Raw genomic sequence first — 24,838 nt, forward strand, 5'->3', positions numbered from 1 at the left:
CCTAGCTGTCCTGTCACATAAAGACGGAAAAGCCCAAAGAATAATCTTAAAAAAAATAAAATTAGCAAACTGCCAAGTAGCCCTCTCTGCCTGCTCAGCGGCTAGACAGGCTGTAACATATATGTTGTAGTCTACGATTTAAGCCAACGTTTTTTTGGGGGTGACGCCATTCACTACAAACAATTTACGCTACTCTTGTAAGGGGGTTGCAGTATACCACACTATCGCAGGAATTTCTTGTTTTTCAAACCATGGTAGAAAGAAATCCATACCCTCCTAGCCCTAGTACTTGGTCCACAGCAATCCCAACAATCACTCCCAAAGCGTCCCAGCTAGAGAGGAAATGCTGTAGACATATTATTTGTAAATCTTTACAATCATTCCCCGAAGGAACCAAACAGGCCTGCCTTGTTGCACCATCCACATTTTTTCAAAACTTGTCATTTTCTAGCTCGCTAGCTCCAAGGTTGTTGTAATTTCCTGACGCGAACAGAGTTTAAAAACAGCAACACAGTGCAGACAAGTCAGGCTATATGCTGGAAAGGTACTTCCATTGGTCCTGACTAGTAGATAGATATAGATAAACTTGCTTTTACAAGCTCCACATTTTCATTTAAAGATAATCATTTTACCCTCTGTTTCTATGATCACAATGTAAACAACAGAATAACACTGTTCATGTAATCCACTGGAAATGTGTGCATGCATGCATTTGATTGGCAAACAGTGCGTTGCTGGATGAAAAGCTGCCAGAGCCGTCTGTGCAGTGTTACTGTGAGCCCTCCAGGACTCATCCAGTCGGACCCAGACCCCAGCAGGAAAGATAAACACAAGGCTAGCACTTACACTTCATAGATTGGCCTGTGGTTTCACCATTGGGAGGAATCAAATTCTCTTTCCTTGTGCTTTAACTTGGGAAAAAGCCTAGTGGCATCTTAATCCTGGCTCACGAAACCAATACACTGTACTGTTATATGTTAAATGTTGCATGTTATCTGTTGTCTTGCACATATACTTTCACAAACTGTCCGACAGAATTCCTTCCATTTTTTTTTAAATCTCTGGCATGCCATACTGAAGCATTTCAAACAGTGTGGCAGACACACACACACACACACATACACACACACACACACACACACACTCGCAGATGACTGTAGTGTGTCTAAAATAAAACCGTGTGTCTATTTCAGTCAACGCCAGTCCAGTAATAGCACAGGCGGTGAGGAGGAGGGCAGTTCTAATTGCAGCCTTGTCAATTGCAGCTCTCTTTCTGCTTGTGGAAACACACACACACACACACACACACACACACACACACACACACACACACACACACACACACACACACAGCAGGGGGTTTGTCGGCAGGGGTATCTGTATCAGTTTTCAACGGCCTAGTAATAGATGCCTTGTGACTGATTCACACACACACACACACACACATATACACACACACACACACACATACACAAGTTGGAAGAGAATGTGTTTTTGCATTTCTCTGTGTATTAATGCCATGTGTAATCAATGTGGACATTTCTGGCGGACACCATGTTGTGTCTCCATCTGTCACTGACAATGTTAATGATGATTTAACTACAATAATCTCTAAACTACATTTGTATGGAACTCACACTTAAAGCAGCGTTCACCCTGTCCTGGTTTCATTCTGCATTGTGATCTGGTATCAGCTGCTTTCTGAGTTTCCTAGAGAAAGGACAGCTGGAGACATGAGACAGCTCTCCTTCTCATCTAGGTTGAATGCTCCCTAGATCTGATAGTTGACAAGGCTGGGGAAGGAGTTTGCATTAGTCCTTGTGTTAACCTGGTGAAGACTAGTAGCTTCCTCCGTGTGTTCCCACTGTGTTTGATTAACAGCACGTACGTAGGCATTGTCCTGTGCTGTCAGGAATGTGAGTGAAGCAAGTGGTTGTTCAACAGTTTAATCCCCATTTATTCCAGATACTAAGACATCTTCTGGTTCACCATTTGGTTTCTAACTGCTGTATCGGAATGCATAATACTCAAAAACTCAAGCATACATTTACTGTAAGACGAGATAAAAAAACTGTGGATTTACAAATTTAAGAAACATGAAGAAATTTGACATATTTGCTTCCAAAAATTAATTGATTATAAAAAAAAGTTGCTTTCAGCTCCAGGTGTCTGACTTTTTGATTCCCCTGGGAACTTCTTTTGTGTTGTAACTCCCAAAAGAAGTTTTTTTAAAGGTCCCATGGCATGAAAATTTAACTTTATGAGGTTTTCTAACATTAATGTGCGTTCCCCCAGTGGCTAGAAAGGGTGATAGGTGTAAACCAAGCCCTGGGTATCCTGCTCTGTCTTTGAGAAAATGAAACCTCATTTGTGCCGATCTGGAATATTGCTCCTTATGAGGTCATAAGGAACAAGGTTATAAGGTTATGGGCGCTGGACGGTCTAAAAAGCAGAGACGGGTGCCGATAGGGCCCTAAATGTGCTTGTGTTTTGCCGTGTGTGGTGTCAAAGTGATGAAGTTGTTCTCTTAATTTTCTCACGGGGGCATTGAGAGTTCAGCGCATTGCAAAAAGACAAAAACCCAAGCAAATGAAGAAACATTTCTTCGGAAGAAGAACAATACTTACAATACAGATTTCGGCATCGGCCCTTACTGACAGAAGTTCCTCAATCTTGTTCGCATGCCTCGTCATTCAATGCCCAATTTCAATCAGAGTCAAAATCTCATCAAAGTCAGGGAGCCAATTAGCATGCAGCATGCCTCTACCAAGAACTAATAATGTCTGTGATTGGCTGTCAAACGTAACACGTTGTAGAGACACGCAGGAAAATCTACTTACACAGAGACTGCTCACGTAGTTTGTTAAAATGGTATGTTATAAAATTGGTTTTGAAAAAAAATCATTCAGGAACCAAATCCAAGTCAGCGTATTGGTATCGGTACGGGTATAAAAGATTTTTTTTAATGTTACCCAGCCCTACTTTGTGTAAGTCACCCTTCTTCTTCTTCTTCTTCTTCTTCTTCTTCTTCTTCTTCTTCTTCTTCTTTTTCACCCTCCAATGTTTTTCTTCTGGCATGAGTGGCATGAAATATCATCCACGCGCTCGCTCGCTTGCCGCCATTTTTCATTATAACATAAATCATTTTAATAACTCGAAGATACTATAGAACACAGTCTTCCTACAGCGTGTTTCTCCAGCGTGTGGAGCTCTCTCCGAGGGCTGAATGTCAACACCTGCGTCCTCCTGTCTTTCCATTCAGATGGACATTAAAACACCGGGGTTTTCCTGCATAGAGGAATGTGCTGGCGCCTCCTCCCCCAAAAATTTCAAAATCAAATTTCAGGTAGAATACGGATTGTAGTCTAGATCTTAAATATTTCTATGTTGTGATATAGTTTTAAATTTAATTCATAAATGTCTTAAAAGTCTTAAATTTGACTTGTGAAACCTGAGATACCTTGGATTTACTCAAGCATAATGCACATTTTTGTTTATCAAATTGCCAGAAATAGAAGGAAAATGCATAGATTTCTGTCACTAGGTAACAAAAACTCCTGCCCTTCTGTAACACCCTGAACAAACTCAATTACTTTTGAATAATCAGGTTCAGTCTTTCCTCTTTATTTCCTGTCCATTCTCCCGTAGAAAAGACAGATAAAGACCAGGGTCACTTCTCTGCTCCCGTGATGTGTTGCAGATGAGTCAGGTTCACTTGCAATGAAAGGAAACTGTATGTTACAGTGGTGGAATTCCCCCTTCCAGCTGAAAATCACTTTTCACCTGGTGTTTCCATTATTTTGTCCTGCTCTGTAGACAGTTATTCCTGTTCACATTTGGACACGGCACTTCCTGTGGACATCCCCGTGTTTTGCTCTTTCCCTCCATCCTGTTTCCTCCAGCTCTTCTCTTCCCTTCCCAACATGCTCCCAGCGTCTTACCTTCCACCTCTGTATCATAGCAGCTCTTCTGTTACTCTCTGGATGGAAGTGTGAGGTCAAAGGTCAGGGTTCAGCCACACAATAGCAACCATGGAGCTGATGGATTTGGTGTCTTTGGGACATTAGAGGACGTTTTTTTCTGCCCAGGTTGTTTTTTTCTTTTCTCCCTAAAGTTGTAAAATCAAACGATTATATATTACCTTGCGTGACAATATTCTGCACTATGCAAATGTATTTATTTATCAATCTGTCACCTTCTACTGTGCAATATGCCGTTTCTATTAATCCACATCTGGTCTCATCTGTATATCTGGGGGTGATGACATGCAGCAAAGGGCCGCAGGTCAAACTCCGGCCCGCTGTGTCGAGGAGTAAACCTCTATGTGTGGGCGCCCGCTCTACCAACTGAGCCAACCGGGCGCCCTATTTAATATGTATTTGTCTTATTCTGATGTGTGTGAATTATTTTTGAGCTGCTGTAACAAGTGAATTTCCCCAGTTTGGGATTAATATGCTATTTTATCTCATCTTAGCTGTCAGTTTTAATGTAAGTCTGTACAAATGAGCTTTTCTATAACAATAATTATAATAATAAGATTAATCAACTTTATTTATTTGGCAATTTTCTTAACACAGTTACAAAGTGCTTTCCAGAAAAACAGCAGATAAAAATCAAGAACATCACAACCAACAACAATACAGGAAAATACAAAAAACAGAGGTATCATGAATCACCTGAGAAGATAAATGTGCACTAAAGTCTCTGGTCTTTGTGTCCCCGTCTCAGGTGATAAACGTGGACGGCAGTAACAGACAGACTCTGCTGGAGGACAAGCTGCCTCATATCTTTGGCTTCACTCTGCTGGGAGATTACATCTACTGGACCGACTGGCAGAGACGCAGCATCGAGAGGGTCCACAAAGCCACGGCTGTACGGGAGATCATCATCGACCAGCTGCCTGATTTAATGGGGCTGAAGGCCACCAAAGTGACGGAGACTTACGGTAAATCAACGCCATCTACGAGCATGCACAAAGACGTTTATGCTCAGTGTTGGTTGCAGCATTCTCCGAAGCACCAGACGGCGTACAGACAATAATCTGTGAATTAGCAAGAAGCGGTAGAGAAGAAAGCGGAAGTTAAGGAAAGCAGGCTGCCGGCAACACAAGTAAACACATCTATGTTAAACACCGACATACCGCGTTGCTTTTATTTACTCTAATTATTAACATAGTTAGTACCGTTTATCTCAAAATAGAACTGACTGTCTGCCTGTGACACTGTTAGGAACACTATTTTCATTTTTTTTTTTAGCTTTGACACAATTAATTTCACATGTTTTACAGCAAAAAGTTTTTTTTCTTCTGGTGTCTCTCTTTGACCAATTATTAAAGGCTGTTTGACTCCCTCTGGTCTGTACATGAATCCTACAGATGTTTGTAGAGGCTTACCTGCTCTTCCCAACCAACCGTGTGGAACTGAAAGCGCAGCCATGCCGAGCTACAAAGACTTAGTTGCGTGACCACGTGCTGTGAAAACGTGCAGCGCCTTTGCGCTGGAAACAACATGCGTGGTGACGTCATTTTATGGCTCGTGCCTTGCGCCGGGAACACTGCGGCTACCATAACCCTAGCTTCACGAGGACAGGTTTTCAGCAGTATGACATTCTGAGTAAAACCGAAAGTGAGGAGAAAGTTGTAAAATGCTGGATGAAATAAATGTGTAAACTTTGGTTCCAGGTACAAATGGCTGTGCGCTGGATAATGGTGGATGCAGCCACCTGTGCTTCTGGTGCCGGGGGGCTGTCAGCTGTGCCTGTCCCATGGGGATGGAGCTCCTCTCAGACCTGCAGACCTGTGTGGTGCCTGAGGCCTTCCTGCTCTTCACCAACAGGTACGCATGCCTTTCAAGGACTCTTTTATTTATGTATACAGTACATATACATATAAAGGATAATCATAGGCATGAGAGTACAATTTTTTATTATACACACATACCTATTGTAAATTTGAACAGAGAAAATAAAGAGAAAAAAGGAAAACACCAGTCAGTAATAGAATAGAAGGAGAGAAAAAAGAGAGTCTTAGCAGCCGCTGCTACTCTTCCATTAGTCAAACATAACATCCGGACAAAAGCACTTGGTGAAAGGTCAGTCTGGGATAGCAGTAAAGCGTAGTTTCTTTTTTCTAAGAAGCCTTTTAGTGACTCTGAACAGCAATACATGTGTGTGAAAACTGACCACAGCCATCTCACCACTCGGTCCCAAAACATCCCAGTTAGCGAGGAACTGCCGTAAACATATTCTTTTGTAAATCTTTACAATCTTTCCCTGAAAGAACCGAGCAGGCCTGCCTTGTTGCACCGTCCAAATCTTCATCAAAACTTTTCAGTTTAAGTGTAGGGTGAGGGACATGTGGCAATTTTCTTAAAAATCGATTAGTGAGGTTTATAACTTGCATTAAATTTGCAAACTTCTGTTTTTCCTCAGGGACAACATCAGGAGTATCTCTTTGGGTACCAACAGCAACGACGTGGCCATCCCTCTGACCGGAGTTAAAGAGGCGTCCGCTCTCGACTTTGATGTCTCTGAGAGGAGAATCTACTGGACAGACATACAGGCCAAGGTGGGCTGGGCTGTAACGATGTGCTGAACTTAGAGCAAACACTATTTGATTCATGAAATGAGCAGGGTAGTATTTCTATAATAATAAGTATGGCACGTAAAACGTTGTGTTTTTTTCCTGACCTTAATGGACAGCGTATTCATTCCTCATTTAGAATTTCATGACTTTGAATTGTCTCTTCTGCCCAGACGATCAGCAGAGCATACATGAATGGCAGCTCTGTCGAGCACGTCATAGAATTTGGGCTAGACTACCCAGAAGGCATGGCCGTTGACTGGATGGGGCGTAACATCTACTGGGCCGATACAGGCACCAACCGCATTGAGGTGGCCCGGCTGGACGGCCAGTACCGGCAGGTTCTGGTCTGTAAGGATCTGGATAACCCGCGCTCACTGGACAACCCACGCTCACTCGCACTGGACCCGGCCAATGGGTAGGAATGACAACAGCAACATTGAAAAAGCTGAAAAATCTATCTATCTATCTATCTATCTATCTATCTTATCTATCTATCTATCTATCTATCTATCTATCTATCTATCTATCTATCTATCTATCTCAGGACAAAGCTGTGGCTGCAAACAGCTCAACATTGGATAAGAACAGTTTAGAAGTGAGTCAGTGTCAGACACCTGTGTTATGCTGGAAGTCCACGACTTTCAAGGGTATGAGTTGGTGCCAATGACCTCATGTAGCGTGTCTCCTCACTGTCTGAGGTAGTGAGAGTGGAGCGATCTAATTGCGTTGGTATGTAGGTACAACAGCCAGCAGGCCGCCTCTGTGCCCCGTAACCTCCAGCTGAGAGAGGGCGGATGCTTTTACTGCCACGTTTAACACTAATCAAACAACCATGGCACTCTCTGATTTACCTGTTTGTGTGGAGTGTGTGTTGTGTGTGTGTCCATGCTTCAAATTTGTTTTGCTTGGATAGTTAAATTCAAGGCATTTTTTATTCTGCTGGCAGCAAAGACTGTGTGTGTGTGTGTGTGTGTGTGTGTGTGTGTGTGTGTGTGTGTGTGTGTGTGTGTGTGTGTGTGTGTGTGTGTGTGTTGTGTTGGTGTGTGTGTGTGTGTGTTGTTGTGGTGTTGTGTTTTGGGTTAGTGTGTGTGTGTGTGTGTGTGTGTGTGTGTGTGTGTGTGTGTGTGTGTGTGTGGTTCCTGTACCAACCGGTCAAACATCTTAACACATGTCACTCAATTGGTGGTTTTGATGATGTCATGGCGCGGAGCTGTCAACACGTGTGCCTGAAGGCGTCTGATGTCATTTTATAATCACACACTTGTGCTCACACGTTAATAAAGACAACAACAAAGTTGTTTTCTTTCACGGAACTTGACAAAACAAATGTAACAAAGTGGAAACAGATTCCGATTCTGTAATAGATGATCCATTGTATCAGAGAAAAAAAGAAAGAAAACCTTTGACATACAGAGATGGACACCTTGTTGAAACTGTGTTTTGTCTCCGCAGCTACATGTTCTGGACAGAGTGGGGGGGTCGGCCTCGTATAGCCAGAGCCTACATGGACGGGAGCACCATCACCACCCTGGTGGATAAAGTGGGTCGGGCCAATGGACTGACCATAGATTACGTAGACCATCGGCTCTACTGGACTGACCTGGACACATGCATGATAGAAAGCACCAACATGCAAGGTTTGGACACACTCAGCAGCACACTTTTCAACCAGGCAGTTACCATGCCGACACCCAAAGGCATCCTAATGTGCATCAGTGACAGGCATATGGCTCATTCCTTTGTAGATTTAAACCTACATTATAAACACACACAGTGGTGGGCGCTGCTTGCCCTAGTAAAAGAATATTCTCTCTGCACACTTGAATTGACATCTTAAATGATCAGAACATACAACATGACCAGAACTGAACCTAAAACATCCTCAAGACTTTCTAACCACATTTCTTACCATTAAGTGTAGGTTATTTACTGCCTCTGTCTCATTATTTGTCTTATCTCTAAAACTAATTGGCTGGATTTGCATGAGCTTTGCTGATCACGTTCTCACACCAACTTAAATAAGAAACATATTGATTTAGGAGACTTTATTTCCTTGATTCTAGTGCCACCATCAGGCCAACTCTGTCAGTACCACTATTATCAGTGCCACTTATTTCTAGGATGTTTTGACACTGACAAATTAACTTCAGGCTCGAATGACAGGGATTTCCCTACATTATAAGTCTTAGGTGCAGCATCCAAGCGGTTTTGGGCAGCAGCTAAGCTTAATGAATGTAAGTTCAATGTGAGAATCAAGACTAACTAAATGACTTTTCTCAGATCAGATGATTGCAGTTTTCTCCTCAGTGGACTTCTTTAACACGTTTTGTCTTTAGGCTTTTTCAGTGTTACTTATTCATTATCTGGTTTAGCTTTTCCAACATTTAGACAAAAAATATGGTAATAATAATGGTCCAAAATTATGTGGAATCGCATAGGTTCTTCATTGAAAAACATAACCCCAGCCTAGAGAAAACACTAAATTCTGATCATGTACACACACCTAATCTAATTTTCCAAATACGTACAGTACATATTCTGGGAACGTTGCTGGGTGCTTGGATGATGTCGTGGTTGTGGTTGATGGCAGGATGAAGAGCAAGTGTAACGTTACAGATGTTGTCATGTCTCGTGCAGGCCTTCAGAGAGAGATCATAGTGGACGACCTCCCTCACCCCTTTGGTCTGACTCAGTACCGAGATTTCATCTACTGGACGGATTTCAACCTGCGCAGCATTGAACGGGCAGACAAACGCAGCGGACTCAACCGCACTGTGGTGCTGCAGGTATGGAACCAGCTTCAGTTATGGGTCAAGTGTCAGCTTTTTACTGTTATAGAGACTTTCATTAATTCGCTTTAAAGAAGATTTAAAAATATTACTGACCACTTTTAAAGTCAATAAGGGTCTAGCCCCCGACTACATCACAGAAATGCTGACCCCTTAAGAGCCTGTTTACAGCCTTAGGCTCCACTGCTAGATTTTGGTTTTTAAGTGGAGTTTTGAGTCTAGTCTAGTTTAAACTAACACGCTCAGACCTCATATCTCATCAACATTCTGGTATACTGGGCATAAACAGGAGGCAGCGTGGAGACTCCGCCTGCTACTGGTAGTTGCCATGGTAACGTTAGTAGCTTTAGTCTCAGAGAACGAGACGTTGTGACCAAAAAGACCCAATCAGGAGGAGAAACGTCGGTGTAAAAGTCCCAGTTTGCGGCCGTTGAGACTGAAACACAACCCCGCAGGTTCCAAACCGAAACGGGTCAGAAGTGTTTTCAAATGTCTCCTGTTTAGGGGCTCGGAAACGCCAGAGCAGGTGGGATGAGAGGGGGAAACGCCAGAGAAGGGGGGATGAGAGGGGGAAACAACAGAGCTCTTCTAACTGTTACAGGGGCACCCCGGCTTTGGAACGACCTGCCTGAAGATGTTGGCTTGCTGAATTTCATTTGGGGGATATTTTTGGCCTTGTAATGATCACTAAACATTCTCTTAAAATATCAATCAGTCATGATCTATTCAGTACAGAGATACTGAGCTTTGCCGTTGTGATATCACTGTGTCCCCAGGGCCAGCTGGAGCTGATGCTGGACATTCTGGTGTTCCACTCGTCCCGTCAGGAAGGAACCAACGAGTGCTCCCATAACAACGGCAACTGTGCCCATCTGTGCCTGGCCACGCCCGCTGGGGCCCAGTGTCGCTGTGCCTCCCACTACACTCTGAACCCTGATGGACGAAATTGCAGCTGTAAGTACACAGAGAAACACCCGTGTGTCTGGAAATCCCAGGACTGGCTGGGAAAACCAATGAGAAACATCTTCTCATCCAATAAGTTCGGGGGTCCTTGAACAAGGCAGTATAATACAGTGCTGCTGTTCTAAAATAAAAGCTGGTATTTGAAGAGCTCATATCATTCTCCTGTTCACTCTTGGAGTCTACTATAATAGGTTTACATGCTTTGATGTTTGTAAAACATATAATGTTTCTCCTACTTCCCGTTGTTGCAGCGCCTCTGTCTTAGCTCTTGGCCCGCCTTCCTGAAAAGCAGTCTGATTGGTCAGCTGGCCCACTCTGTTGTGATTGGTCAACCAGATCCAAATAAGCCACTGGGTGACCTGTGCTTGCTCAGGCAGCACCAACGGGCAGCACACAAAACTTCTTAGTACAAAAAAATCTTAGTAGAAGCATGCTGCATGCCGATTGGCTCACTGACTCTGATGAGATTTACTCCTTAGATAAAGAAATTGGGTATTGAAAGATGAGATCATTTGTCAATACCCTGCACCCTGTTTGAATTTTCACAATACAGTATGCATTGAGCAACCTCTAGGCTCCCTGTGTAAACACTGTGTCCACTGAGCATGCTCACTCCTTCACCCATTCTCTGTGCCTCTCTCTCTGCAGCTCCCTCCAGTTTCCTGCTCTTCAGTCAGAAGGCGAGTATCAGCAGGATGGTGTTGGGAGAGCAGAGTCCTGACATCATCCTGCCCATCCACGTCCTGAGGAACGTCCGGGCTGTCAGCTACGACCCGCTGGACCGGCTGGTGTACTGGCTGGACGGACGGCAGAACATCCGCAGGGCCAGAGACGATGGAGCCATGGTAACACTCTGAAAAGATGCTGATATGTGTTTCTCTGTGAAACATACCATCAAACTAACATTAATCCAATCCTCCCCTTAAATAGTAACTGTTTTCTGCTGTTGGCAAGTGAATTTTTCATAAAACCTGCCCCTTTTGATGGTTGCGGCCAGGGGTTTAAAATTAACTTTTTATTCCATCAGCCAAATGGTTAGTGAATGGTTATATTTTACCAGCCACTCAATAGATTACCTTTTTTTTTTTGGGCTGCTTAGTGAAGCACATCTACCATCCACTTGAAAAGTCTACCAGCATTTGTCCAGTAGATGGTGCTAATGTTGATGCCTTGCAGCCTATGTGTGTTTCCCAAAGCCCAAGATGACTCAAATGAAAATAACTGAATTGGTTTGAAACGTTTGGCCTGTAATTGTCCCATCAAACAAATGAACAGATGGAGACTCCTATTAATGGTAAAATGTCTTTAGGAGGGTTCAATTCAATTTTATTTATAGTATCAATTTATAACAAGAGTTATCACAAGACACTTTACAGAGTAGGTCTAGACCACACTCTATAGTTTACAAGAACCCAACAGTTCTAATAGTTCCCTCCAGAGCAAGCAACAGTGCGACAGTGATGAAGAAAAACTCCCTTATAGGAAGAAACCTGGGACAGACCCGAGCTCTTGGTAGGCGGTGTCTGACGGCCAGTTGGGGTTGAAATGAATAGTGGCTGCTGATTGGTGGATCCCCTGTAGCAGTGGGATGAAGAGCAGTCTGAATATAAAAGTGATGATCTTGCTGTGTGTGTCTTCAGTCCTCCATGATCGGGAGCAGCGGTGCTCAGCCAGCTGACAACCAGCTCCACGACCTGAGCCTGGACCCCTACAGCCGCCAAGTCTACTGGACCTGTGAGACCACCAACACCATCAACGTCCAGCAAATGGATGGACACACTGTGGGCGTTGTCCTGAAGGACGATAGCGACAAGCCACGGGCCATCGTGGTCAATGCGGAGAAAGGGTGAGCTCATTATCATTAGTTCCACAGAAGCAATGCTTGGTTATATCCAGCGGTGGAAGAAGTATTCAGATCCTTTACTTAAGTAATAGTACTAATACTACACTGTAAAAACACTCTGTTACAAGTAAAAGTCCTGCATTGAACATGTTACTTAATTATTTGAAATAACCCCTTGAGATAAATCCATCTTGTTTTCACACAGCATAGAAATACAATACAAACATATGTAGAATATATTTCTTAATATACAAACAAAATATTTAAAATGTTTAACAAACAAGACCAATAACAACACTCAAGCACGCATGCACACACACACACACACACACACACACACACACACACACACACACACACACACACACACACACACACACCTGCATAATGAGAGCATTAACATTAATCTTGTGTTATACATAGAGTAGAATAAATGGGAGAGTGATATTATCAGTGACAGCAAACAGTACAGTTAAGGCATTGTTTTTATTTGAACTAAAGTAAAAGTCTGTGAGTAGTAGCAGAACAATTTACTTAAAGAAGAGTGCAGTAAAAGTGTAAAGGATCCAACCAGCTGTGTGTTTAATGGTCTCATCATCTCAGCTGGACTTTTAGGCCGTTATATTGTTGCTAGGTTACTTTATAATAAAACATCAGATATTAGAAACTGCACGTGTTTTGTGTTCAGAAATCATAATGTGTAAAGTAACTAAAGCTGTCAGATTAATGTAGTGGGGTAAATAGTCTCTGAAATGTAGCAGAGTAGAAGTAGAAAGGGCATGAAAAGAAAAGACTCAAGTAAAGTACAAGTACCTCAACATCTGGACTGAAGTGCAGTCCTGTGGTAAATGTACTTAGTTTCATTCCACCACTGGTTAGTTACATCAACACGTTGTACTCTGTGTGTACAGTGCCCTACAGTAGATAAATGTGTGTCTCCCTGCAGGTACATGTACTTCACCACGGTGCAGGAGCGCTCAGCTAAGATCGAAGGAGCCAGTCTGGACGGGACGGAGAGGGAGTCTCTGTTCACCACGGGTCTGATCCGACCCGTGGCTCTGGCTCTGGACAACAAACTGGGGAAACTGTTCTGGGTCGACGCCGACCTCAAACGCATTGAGAGCAGTGACCTGACAGGTAGGCCTGTAACAGTTAATACATAACTGTCTAATTGTCAATTTCTTTACATAATCACAATGTCTTTGTTCACCAGAGCAGGAGGAATGAGAGGGGCAAACACCAGAGCAGGGGGAATGAGAGGGGGAAACGTAGCAGGAGATATTCCTTTTTAATCCAAAACGTAACAGTGGAGATGTAGCCTGAATTGGCCTGGATATACAATATTTCTTTCATATTCTTATGACATTGCTCCCCCTCCCCAGGAGCCAATCGCATTGTCCTCCAGGACTCCAACATTCTGCAGCCCATGGGGCTGACCATTCTGGGGGAGCACCTGTACTGGATCGACCGGCAGCAGCAGATGATCGAGAGAGTGGACAAACTGACTGGAGACGGACGCACGCGCATACAGGGACGGATATCATACCTGACCTCCATCCACGCTGTAGAAGAGATGGACCCCCAGGAGTTTGGTACACACATCTGCCTCAAAAAATGCATTATATAAAGATACAGTGGCAAAAAACAACAGTGTATATATATAAAAAATGATGAATGAAGTCTTGTATGTCTTGTTTGTTTTAGTTGATTGTATTCTTATATATATATATTTATATTCATTCTTTGTTTTAAACATGTTGCTGTTTTTGGTGTAAAGCTCTGTGGGTTTACATGTAATACAAGGTGTTATACAAATAAAATTGACATTGATATTAAGGATTAATAAAAAACGGGTACATGTATACACAAATACAGTTATATTCAGTCGGAGGATTTTTGCTCTATTGTTTCCAAAAGCTTAAAACTTTGTTGTTGTTTAAGAATCTGAGTGACTTGAATAGAGAATTCAGTTCAATAAGAAAAGGTAAATAATAGGTAGGGAAATAGAAATGTTCTGTTTTTGAATATGAGGTTTTATTCTTAGTTTTATATTGTATATAGTAGGGCTTTGTTGACCTAGAGGTTTGGCGGGATGGTTTGTAATGACTGTTTCCTCTCTCCAGCATCCCACCCCTGTTCCCGCGACAACGGCGGCTGTTCCCACATCTGCATTGCTAAGGGGGACGGCACCCCCCGCTGCTCCTGCCCCATGCACCTGGTGTTACTGCAGGATCTGCTGCACTGTGGAGGTGAACAGCAAACCCCACCAGTCAGACCCAGAACCACTCCCCATTCATCTGAATGTGAAGCAGGCTGAAACACATTCACACACACGCGCACACACACACACACACTCACACTCACACTCACACTCACACTCACACTCAAACTCACACACAGACTCACTCACTCACTCACTCACTCACACACACAGACTCACTCACTCACACACACACACACACACACACACACACACACTCTGGGCATGAACTGACCCTCCTGCGTCATCCTTTAAAGGCCTCATGAAGTCAAAATGCATAACCCCGTGTCCCTATGATAACCCCAATGATAAATGGTCATTTATCTATTGTTCTATGTCCCATGTCCCATGTTTAGCTGCTGTCCCTGTGGCAGGGGAGGGTGGAGCGTAACGCCCACACAGCAGTATTGGCTACTTAAATTGGCAATCAATATCCGAGACAAGTCCCTCCGTCCCTCCCACCTCCGTTTACCGGATATATGGAAATATGCAGAAATGAATAGCGCTCTGACTTCTGTTTCATGAGGCCTGTAACAGAGCAACAAAAACTGTGTGTGACATAAAAACTGTTTGACATATAGCAGTCAAATCCGATCTCTTTCTCACATCCGATCTTTAAGACAGACTTGTTATTTGCAAGTGATCAGTTCAGATTTGTGTGTCCAGACTTCCCTAACATATCTGTATAGGTTGCTGTGGTAAGGACATAGGTGTCATTGTAGCTACACTGGTGAAGAGACAGCTTGAGAAATAGAGGTCTGTCATTTTGTGGAAGCCATTTAAGGTGTCTTGGTTCACGCTGGCTCGGACTACGAGTCTTTGTGTTGATATGTGTATTATCTGCATAAAAATAGGAATAGAACTCCAAAGACACTTTGAAATACGATAGGAGCAGCCTAAGCGTCCAGACTAAAACACATCTGTAGACATCCCATTGGAATTGCCATTTGAAACCAACTCCAAATATGGTTTGGATCTTATTTCCAAAATTCACATTTCATCTGTTGTTTTTTTTGCTGGGCAGACTTTCTAAAATCAATCTGGATACAACCTAGATATGCCACAAAACAGACATGGGTGGACACACAGTCAGTCTGGAGAGTTTATAACTACATGGGGAAATAATCCAAGCAGTTTAGTTTAGTTTTTTTCAATCACTTAGATACACTACGTCACATACATAACATAAATTGTTAAAAAGTGTCGTAAAAAACAGTGTCACCTTTATTCATACGGTGTCATCTTGTTTATAATCAATACTGACCGAAAAGTTTGAAGCATTTTCATATTACACCGACCCTTTTTACATTCTATTTTATTGATATTTTGTTCTTAGGTCCCTCAAAAGCTTATCAATCTTATACAATTTATTATTAATTTCTGTATGTTATATACATATTACATATTAATACCCGTATTACGTTCAGAGGATGTGAAACAGCAGAGAAGAAGAGATGCCGATTGTGTGTTTGATAAAATGCTGTACGATGAACAACTTTGTGGACTGCTGTTAACAAGCTCTCTCTCTCTCTCTCTCTCTCTCTCTCTCTCTCTCTCTCTCTCTCTCTCTCTCTCTCTCTCTCTCTCTCTCTCTCTCTCTCTCCCCTCCTGTCAGAGCCTCCCACCTGCTCCACCGAGCAGTTCACCTGCTCCACCGGCGAGATCGACTGCATTCCCATGGCCTGGCGCTGCGACGGCTTCCCCGAGTGTGACGACAGCAGCGACGAGGAGAACTGCCCCATTTGCTCCGTTTCCCAGTTCCAGTGTGACAAAGGAGGCTGCATTGATGCCCAGCGGCGCTGCAACGGGGAACCGGACTGCGCTGATCACTCTGACGAGCAGGACTGTGAAAGTAGGTTCACACTGACAATATCAACTGAGCCATCAATTGAGACCATATGATAAGTAAACATTTGAATGATGTTCATTTTTTGAATTACAATGTTGACTTTAATATCAGTGATAAAGCAGGGGGTGTTTTAGGGCGTGGCTATGATGTGATTGCCAGTGAAAGTGTGTGACGTAATATAGAGTGTAAGCAGCTCCTCCCTCTCGTCTAAAATCGTCAACCAGAACGGCTGTGGCCGTAACGGCAAACGACTCATAGCAGATCTCCACAAACCAATGGGTGACACCACACATGAGCTGTCCATTAATAATATACAGTCAGACCACAGTCAGTGGTCCCGTACAGTGCTGGAAGAGTTAATCAGATCCTTTACTTAAGTAAAAGTTATAATACCACACTGTAAAAATACACTGTTACAAGTAAAAGTCCTGCATTGAAAATTTTATGTAAGTAAAAGGATGTAAAGTATCATCAGGAACATGTACTTAATAATACAAGTAAAACCTGGAGGCCGTTATAGTGTTGGCTAGTTTCATTTTTGTACACTTACTTTCAGATATAATGCAGGTTTAAGGAGTCCCCCCCTGCTGGAGATCAGGTAGAATGCAGGTTTAAGGCACTTCTGCATTTGCAGCACTTTGCCGGACCGCCTGCTTAGTCCAGTAATATTAAGAGCCGCAGGAGTTTCCTACCCGGAAGGTCTGTGCTCACTGCTGGGTATGATGGATAACTGTTGATCTCCGTCTCAGTGCCTCTCTCTGTTTCTTGCTCTCCTCCAGTCATCTGCCCTCCCAACCAGTTCCGCTGCGGTGACAACCAGTGCATCACTAAGAAGCAACAGTGCGACAACTACTCTGACTGTCCCGACGGATCAGACGAGCTCGCCTGTGGTAAAAACACTGAAACAGGATACAGTAAGCACACATGTATTGTCTCTGGCTAAGTGCCTGTCCCTGACTCTGCATCCTCTGTTTCCTGTTTGTTTTCCATGTGCAGAGTATGTGTCTCCCCCCTCCAGTGGCATCCCTAACACCGGGCCCAACACCATCGGCCCAGTCATCGCCATCATCCTGCTCGTCTTTGTGATCGGGGCAGCTTACTTTTTCTGCCAGCGTATGGTGTGTCGCCGCTACAAGGGCCCCAGTGGGACTTTCCCCCATGAGTACATCAGTGGTACGCCCCATGTGCCGCTGAATTTCATCGCCCCCAGCAGCTCGCAGCACGGCACCTTCCAAGGTAGGATCAGACACACAGCAGCAGTGCCCCCACTCAGATCAACTTCCTGTCCGTGTGTCCCGTGGGTTTGTCCACCATCCCGCCTGGGAGACTAGCAGCACCTCCTGAGTGGACTGATTCCAAGACCGTGAATTTTGAGCTATTCTTTTGCCCCATAGTCACCAAAGTCAATATTGGAGACATTCTTCACAAGCCACATATCTCCAGAACATTCTGACAGTAAAATGGCATTTTTCAGACGGAAACATGAGGTGAAAATTTACTTTTTCCCAGACGTGATTCTGTCTCAGGAACAAACTCTCTTCAGATTCGGCAACACAGAGAAGCTAACGTCAGCTAACGTTCACAACAGTTACACAATATACAAATGCGTTTGATTGTAATGTTTTAAAATCTTCAAATCTTTGAGTCAAGATGCTTTACGGTGGAGGGATGCATGCATAATTAGATACAGATATAAGTGTTTTCTGATTAGCAGCATAAAAACATGATTTTCTATCATATTGTAACATAATGTTTGCTAGTCAGGTGTTCCATGTGGTTCTACACATATATATATATATGTGTGTGTATATATATATATACACATATATATAGTATAGTATTGGTTGTACCGTTGGCGCAGCGTGCCATGTGCTATCTTTAGCTGTAGAGTGTCTTTGGCTATACTTACAGCATGACTCATATGATGTGGTGTCAGTAAGACGTGGCCTGTGTCCTGTGGGCAGGTATCTCCTGTGGGAAGTCCATGATGAGTTCAGTGAGCCTGATGGGCAGCAGCAGCAGCGGAGCTCCTCTCTACGACAGGAACCATGTGACCGGAGCCTCGTCCAGCAGCTCCTCATCTACCAAGGGAGCCTTCTACCCTCAGGTACACACGACCATTTATTTATGTCCACATGAAGAAAAATGGTACAGGGACACAAATATTACAGAATCAAGTATATGCAAACTCATAGACAAGTGGCATGCAGCGGGTCTTCCCAATATCACTTAATAAGAACAATACTTTGTTCTTAAGGGTCTAAGTAGCAATGTCTCCACTAAATGTGATGGCTCCTAACAATTGTAGATATGGAACAGTATTTAGCCCTCATTTTGGCCATCCTAAGTTGTTGCACCCCTCTTACTACCAACCTGTGTGTGTCCTAGGCCAGGGGTTCCCAAAACATTCAGCCCACGACCCCCAAAGTAACAGTGCAAGTGACTTGCGACCCCCCCACTATAAACGTATATAAACATTGCGCACAACCGTGCACGCAGTATAGGCGTGTCCAAACACGAGCATGTTGACAACACAAAATAACACAACAGCCATGACATTATTCTACAGTAATTTACTCATTACTTTAATTTGAACTTAGCCTCACTTAATGAGATGGATGTGCAATATGTTCGGAGCACAGCAAGTCCAATCTTGGTTTAATGTTGGAGACCGCTACTCGGAAAGAAAGAAAATCAAAAGAGCGGTTCTCTGTTTATTTATTTGCTTGGTTGTATTTTAAATTTAGCCACTAGTTTTATCTTGTGTTAAAATCATGGCTAACATATGCTATTTCTAATCGTTTTTAAATTTGTATTTTATTTCTGGAAATCAACTCGCGTCCCCCCTCTCTGGCTCGCGACCCCCCTGTGGGTCCCGACCCCACTTTGGGAATCACTGTCCTAGGCTACCCACTATGCCAACGAGTAGTGTGCACCGCAGCCTAGCTCTGAGATGGTGTTCAGGAGTGGTTGGTATTGAACTACCTTGGTGTAGAAAGCCTCCTCCATCACTGGACTCCTCATTAATAAAAACAACATGTGGTGTATTGGCAGCCAGAGAGTACCAGGGTTACTACTGCAGCGCTGAAACACGGATGGTTTTATCTGACGAGGGTTTTCACTGTGAGCTCGACTAGTCTGTCATGACGTGCTATCTCCATTCCTTTATAGGCATGGCAGCCCCTTAGGATGTGGGACACAAACACACACACACACACGCACACACACAAACTCTCACCCACACACACACAAACACACAGACACACACACACAAACTCACACCCACATACACACAAACACACAGACACACACACACAAACTCACACACACACACACACGTGCATGCTTTTTCCTGTCCACAGTGAAACATCCCCCCTTTTGTCTGTAGATCCTGAACCCCCCTCCGTCCCCGGCTACTGACCGCTCTCTCTACAACACAGAGATCTTCTACTCCTCCAACAGTCCGTCCACCACCAGATCATACAGGTAACACACACACACACATACAGGTAACACACGCACATACAGGTAACACCCACACTCTGAGTCCACCAGTCGACTCACTCGTAGTCGAGTCAGATTGTTTTAGTCATAAGTCTTTTTTCATGCTGAATGATTTCTGATCTGAAGATTTAAACCGCTGCTTCTGCTGCTGTTACTGTCCGTTAAACACACACTCCTAATCTAAACAAACTGTGTGTGTGTGTGTGTGTGTGTGTCCCCATCAGACCCTACCACCCAGTCCGAGGTGCCGCCCCCCCCACCACCCCCTGCAGCACCGATGTCTGCGACAGCGACTACACCCCCCACCACCCGCCGGCTGGGCTGGCGTCGTCGGCGGGCCGCTGGAAGGCTGCGGGCCACGCTGCTCACGGCAAACACAACAAGTACTACATGGACCTTAACTCGGACTCGGACCCCTACCCCCCGCCGCCCACCCCCCGCTCCCAGTACCTGTCGGCGGAGGAGAGCTGCCCCCCGTCCCCTTCCACCGAGCGCTCCTACTTCCAACCTGTGGCCCCCGCCTCCCTCACCCTGCCCGCCTCCTCGTGACCCCCCCCCCCCCCATCAGCCCCTGAGCCCTGTGAGGAAGAATGCAGTCCACCTGCTGCAGGAACTGCCTTTGTGTGGCCCGCGGAACCAGGGAAGGAACTCCAAGGGCCAACTTCCAGCCCTGGGGGGCCCTCACATGTTGCATTATATCAGCTGCTTAGGCTCAAGTGCCTTGCTCAAGGTGCCTACGTCCCACTTTGGTTATTTCATCATTCCAGTCATCTTGGAGCTGTCAGGGTGACCATCATGTGATCAGTCTTCAGTAGGGCTGGGTATCCTATTCAAGACTTTTAGGCACCAACTGAACCGCCTCCTTAGTATCGAGGATCAGAAAATGCCTCGTCATTCAACGGCCAATCTCAATCCCTAAGGACTAAATCTCATCAGCATCAGTGAGCCAATCAGCATGCAGCATGCTTTTACCAAGATCTAACAATGTCTGTGATTGGCTGTCTGACGTCTTGCAGGAAAAACTCTACTGTCTAGAGACATAATGTTGTAATTTCTTTTTGTTTTATAAAATTGGTATCAAAGTCACAGTATTGGTATCAGTACCGGTATTGAAAATAGTTGAGTGATACCCAGCCCTGGTCCCCAGCCTGTTGCTCCGTGTGTCCCACCCTCCCACCCACTGCAGGGAGCAGCGAGGAGAAGACCAGCTCCCTCTTACATCACTTCATCCCATCAACAGAAGAAAAAGTTGCTTTGCCGGGCTACTTTTTATTCAGTGGGCCTAACTCCTCGCCTCATGCTGCTGCTGCCCCCCTCCCACTCCCCCCACACCTTAACTCTCGCCAGCATGGAACTCACCCACTGAGAGAGTCGCCAGTAGGCTCTGGCGTCGTTTGAGAGCTTCACTCCGCTTGTCTTTTCCCTCCGAGCGTCCTCGTTGGCAGACCAGCAGCAGGACTGTACATAGTGTTAAAATAATATGAACAAAAGTAAATCAGAGAGGAATTATTTGACTATTTTATTCACGTTGGCTGATCCACCACTCCACACAAAAGAAAGGACAGCAAGATGGGTGGATGGATGGATGGATGGATGGATGGATGGATGGATGGGTGGATGGATGGATGGGTGGGTGGGCGGGTGGGTGGGCGCGTGGGTAATTGGACCGCTGTGTGCGTGAGCATGTATGAATGTTTGGTGAATTTAGGCTGAAATCGTGGATGATGAATGGATTATTGTATAGAAGAATGAGTGAATTAGTGGATGGATGGGATAGGGCCAAGATCAAAGTGTGAAATCTTTTTTTGTACGTTCTGAAAAGTGTGTCCCTCACATTTCAAATAGTGAGTTTTTTTGTAGTGGAACATGGCGGAGCTTTTCCCCAATCAACCGAGAGACAAAGACTAATCTGCCGACAGTCTTCATTACGCCATGAAATCGCCGTGTGACCACAACATACCAAATGAACATCCACATGTAAAGCTATTGTACATATGTGTAATGAAGTCAATGATTGAGTTTCATTGTGAATCTGAACCTCTTCCGTCACATTTTCTTTACCTTCATCATCCCGTTTACCAAAAGTATGTTTGCTGCTATTGTGTACATACTATATCAGTTACTACGACTTGTAATTACACACCAAGCCTGCATTTACCACTCGCATAATGACAGTAGACCATGAAGCTATTTTACAGTTAATAACAAATTATTCTTATAGCGACTTGTGTTATTCGTATTTCTGTTTGTGTGTAGATCGTTGTGTATGTTTCTGTGTCTGCCACCATGTTTGGTTTGAAGGAGTCTTTTTTTGGAAATAGAGAAGCGAAAGAGTTCCAGCTGAGACATGTTATCCAGAGCTGTTCCAGGAACCAGCCGAAGGTCTCGGGATGCTTCAGACGCATCTTCAAGAGCTCAGTGTCTTCAGCGTTTCGGTTGTCTCCACAGCACTGCGGAGGAAGGTCTGGCTGCTCCACACATACATTCTGGAAAAGGAGGGGGGAAAACTCGGGGGTGTTAGCATTTCTTTACACCAATCCCAACGATCTGGGGCGGCGCTACCGTGGCTCTGCTAAATCATCTCAGGGAGGAACTTGTTCTGGTGGAACATTTGCACCCCCGCTAAAGAAAACACCACATCCACGACACATTAATCCTCATTCATCCCTGATTTAATTTTTACTTAGATTCTCATTTAATTTCACGAGCTGACTGCATCACAAACACTACTACTTCCTTCTGTGAGTTTTACTCATCGACTGTATAAAATAGGTTTTACAGAGCTCCCGAGCGTGGCGATGCTCTCCCTTCTCTTCTTTTACAGGCCTGTGGTGATGAGCAATGTGCTCTAGGTGCCAAGAAAAAATCTATATTTGGTTCTGCCAATCTGTTTTGTTTTGTTGTGGTTCATGTGTGCAGAGAATCAAGATATCACTTCTAAACTAAAAAATTGTGATTCATATTTTTTCCCCAATTGTGCTGTCCTAGTTCCCTACATTAGTAGCCTCGCCACTGCAAAACTAAAGGTAAAGGTTTGACTCACAGGATGAATATGGTTTGATCTTTGCCTCGTCCTAAAGTGATGAACACTTTTGATAAAAAAAGCGACCTAACACCCTGTTTTAGTCTGAACACGTCCCCTTTTTCTCTAATGTGGGCCGCCCAATCTGATTTGGACATCTGGAGGACACAATTATTTGATTTTCTGTGGAAAAATACAGGGCTGCAACTAATGACTTTAATTGTTGATTAATATGTTGATTATTTTCTCGATGAATCGATTAGTTGTTTTGTCCAAAAACATGTTCGAAAATGATTAACTCCACCAGGTTGTCATAACAACGTCAACTCTTGGGACAAACTTTACATTTGGTCCCACAAACATATTCTGTCTCACCCTTTGTATCGTGGGGTGTACAGAACATCACAGCCCCCCCCCCCCACACACACACACACACACAATAGCCGGATTATGTGGGGACAGCCTGTGCTTTCAGGAAGCTTGCAGCACTTATTATTAGTATATTATAACATTATCAACACAGGCCCTAGCAACAAAAAGTGTGAGCCTAGTTATGCACTTACAAAAATATAAGATATGTTATTATTTCCAAGGAAATAAATGAAGAAGGAAAATGTTTGGGCTGTAGTGTTCTAGCAGTAGAAATCAACCCGAGACGGTTATAGTGTCAGAGAGAGTTATGGCGCAGTCTGCCGTATAATCACAAGAGGACACACCAAGCTTCCTGCCATCTTTGTATTACAGCAAATTGTAGCCATCGTGCTAGAGAGCATTCTGTAGTGTACTGATGGAAAAGTATTCCAGCACTTTTGGAACTTGCAGTAAGATTGTTGCTGAGGATGTAGCAGACGTCTGGGGACTGGCTGGAGATTTCCAGAGAACAGCTGCTGAAGTTGCGTCTGTATGTGTCAGCGGGAACTCTGAGCTGCACAAATCTTTTATATTAATCAAGGGCTGTAGGCCCCGCCTCAAACCACTGTCGAACTCCTTAAAACCTGTATTTGTTGTCTCAGTTAAAAATGCTTTGTGGAATTTACACTTGTGACATTTTTTGTATCAAAAGCATTTTTATATAATAAAGGTTCTATTTTAAGGAATTTGGTTGTGTGTTAACTTTGAGTTGAAGGTCAATGAATTATGAATTTTCCCATTTTCAGCAGGATATGTGTGTGTAATATATTTTTATACATATAAGACACACCTATACATATATATGTATACAGTTTATATACTGTATATGTATGTGTGTGTAATATACTGTATGTATGTCTTGCAGCACTTGTATTATACACGGTACGGACGGTAGAACCGGTCCAACAGGAGCTGCATTCTCGGTTGTGATGTGCAAAGCCTTTTGGTTGTTTCACACCATCTAAAAGACAAGATTAAAAATATGGGCTCGTCCGGGATTTGAACCCGGGACCTCTCGCACCCAAAGCGAGAATCATACCCCTAGACCAACGAGCCGCCATGTTAAGTCTATGGACGGGTAAGTAATTATAGCTGTATCTACGCGACTGTAATGTTAGTTTAACATCTATTGGTCAAACAAATAATATCAATATATTTGATTTTGACTTAATGGCTTTACGTAAATATGTAGTTTAATAGGTAGTTCCTGTAATGCTCCTTTTATGTAGTTTGTTTTATTTTAATGCCTATTTTTCTTGATGTCGCCTTTCTGTGCCCACTCTTTTAACTCATAATAATCAAAAACTGTGTTATTGTAAATGAATCTTTGTATACATAGTCTATCTGTAGAGTGTGTCCCTTCTGTTGCGGCAGACAGAACCAGAGCACAATAATTAGATTGTGTTTCTAATACAAATGACAATAAAGTTGAACATGAATTATGCACTTAAGGTTTAAGGTTTTGTTCCCCTGAACACACTGTAAAAAACATCTCCTCACTATTTGCTAGCTGCCTGTCCCCTGAACACACTATAAAAACATAAAACGTAAATGTAAAATGAACATGAGTATAATTTGCATTTGGATTATGATTCAATGGCAAACGAATGCAAA

At 43.7% G+C, this 24,838-nt stretch overlaps 1 protein-coding gene, 1 long non-coding RNA gene and 1 other non-coding gene across 4 annotated transcripts in view; 1 reads left to right on the top strand and 2 right to left on the bottom strand.

Annotated features, from left to right (window-relative positions):
• lrp5 (low density lipoprotein receptor-related protein 5) overlaps positions 1-23,910 on the top strand; it is a 69,790-nt gene extending 45,880 nt beyond the window's left edge. For both annotated transcript variants that reach the window (XM_032524291.1, XM_032524292.1), the window contains 18 exons: positions 4,729-4,945; positions 5,681-5,834; positions 6,430-6,565; positions 6,754-6,998; positions 8,036-8,220; positions 9,221-9,369; positions 10,149-10,326; positions 10,984-11,180; positions 11,976-12,181; positions 13,125-13,315; positions 13,561-13,770; positions 14,302-14,427; positions 16,054-16,290; positions 17,067-17,177; positions 17,284-17,523; positions 18,252-18,394; positions 19,676-19,773; positions 20,016-23,910. In XM_032524291.1, coding sequence (XP_032380182.1) covers positions 4,729-4,945; positions 5,681-5,834; positions 6,430-6,565; positions 6,754-6,998; positions 8,036-8,220; positions 9,221-9,369; positions 10,149-10,326; positions 10,984-11,180; positions 11,976-12,181; positions 13,125-13,315; positions 13,561-13,770; positions 14,302-14,427; positions 16,054-16,290; positions 17,067-17,177; positions 17,284-17,523; positions 18,252-18,394; positions 19,676-19,773; positions 20,016-20,340 — 3,348 coding nt within the window. In that variant the 3' untranslated portion in view covers positions 20,341-23,910. The remainder of the gene's footprint in view (positions 1-4,728; positions 4,946-5,680; positions 5,835-6,429; positions 6,566-6,753; positions 6,999-8,035; positions 8,221-9,220; positions 9,370-10,148; positions 10,327-10,983; positions 11,181-11,975; positions 12,182-13,124; positions 13,316-13,560; positions 13,771-14,301; positions 14,428-16,053; positions 16,291-17,066; positions 17,178-17,283; positions 17,524-18,251; positions 18,395-19,675; positions 19,774-20,015) is intronic.
• On the bottom strand, positions 13,392-19,574 carry LOC116694603 (uncharacterized). The gene is made up of 3 exons (XR_004333213.1): positions 19,564-19,574; positions 15,935-15,942; positions 13,392-13,497 (listed from the first exon to the last, which is right to left on the bottom strand). It is a non-coding gene; the product is annotated as an uncharacterized LOC116694603 (long non-coding RNA).
• A 298-nt stretch (positions 23,911-24,208) lies between the features above and the next one.
• On the bottom strand, positions 24,209-24,280 carry trnap-ugg (transfer RNA proline (anticodon UGG)). The gene has a single exon. It is a non-coding gene; the product is annotated as a tRNA-Pro (tRNA).
• Between the last annotated feature and the right edge of the window lie 558 nt (positions 24,281-24,838).

This window comes from Etheostoma spectabile, chromosome 8 (assembly GCF_008692095.1).
Source record: "Etheostoma spectabile isolate EspeVRDwgs_2016 chromosome 8, UIUC_Espe_1.0, whole genome shotgun sequence".
NCBI lineage: Eukaryota > Metazoa > Chordata > Actinopteri > Perciformes > Percidae > Etheostoma > Etheostoma spectabile.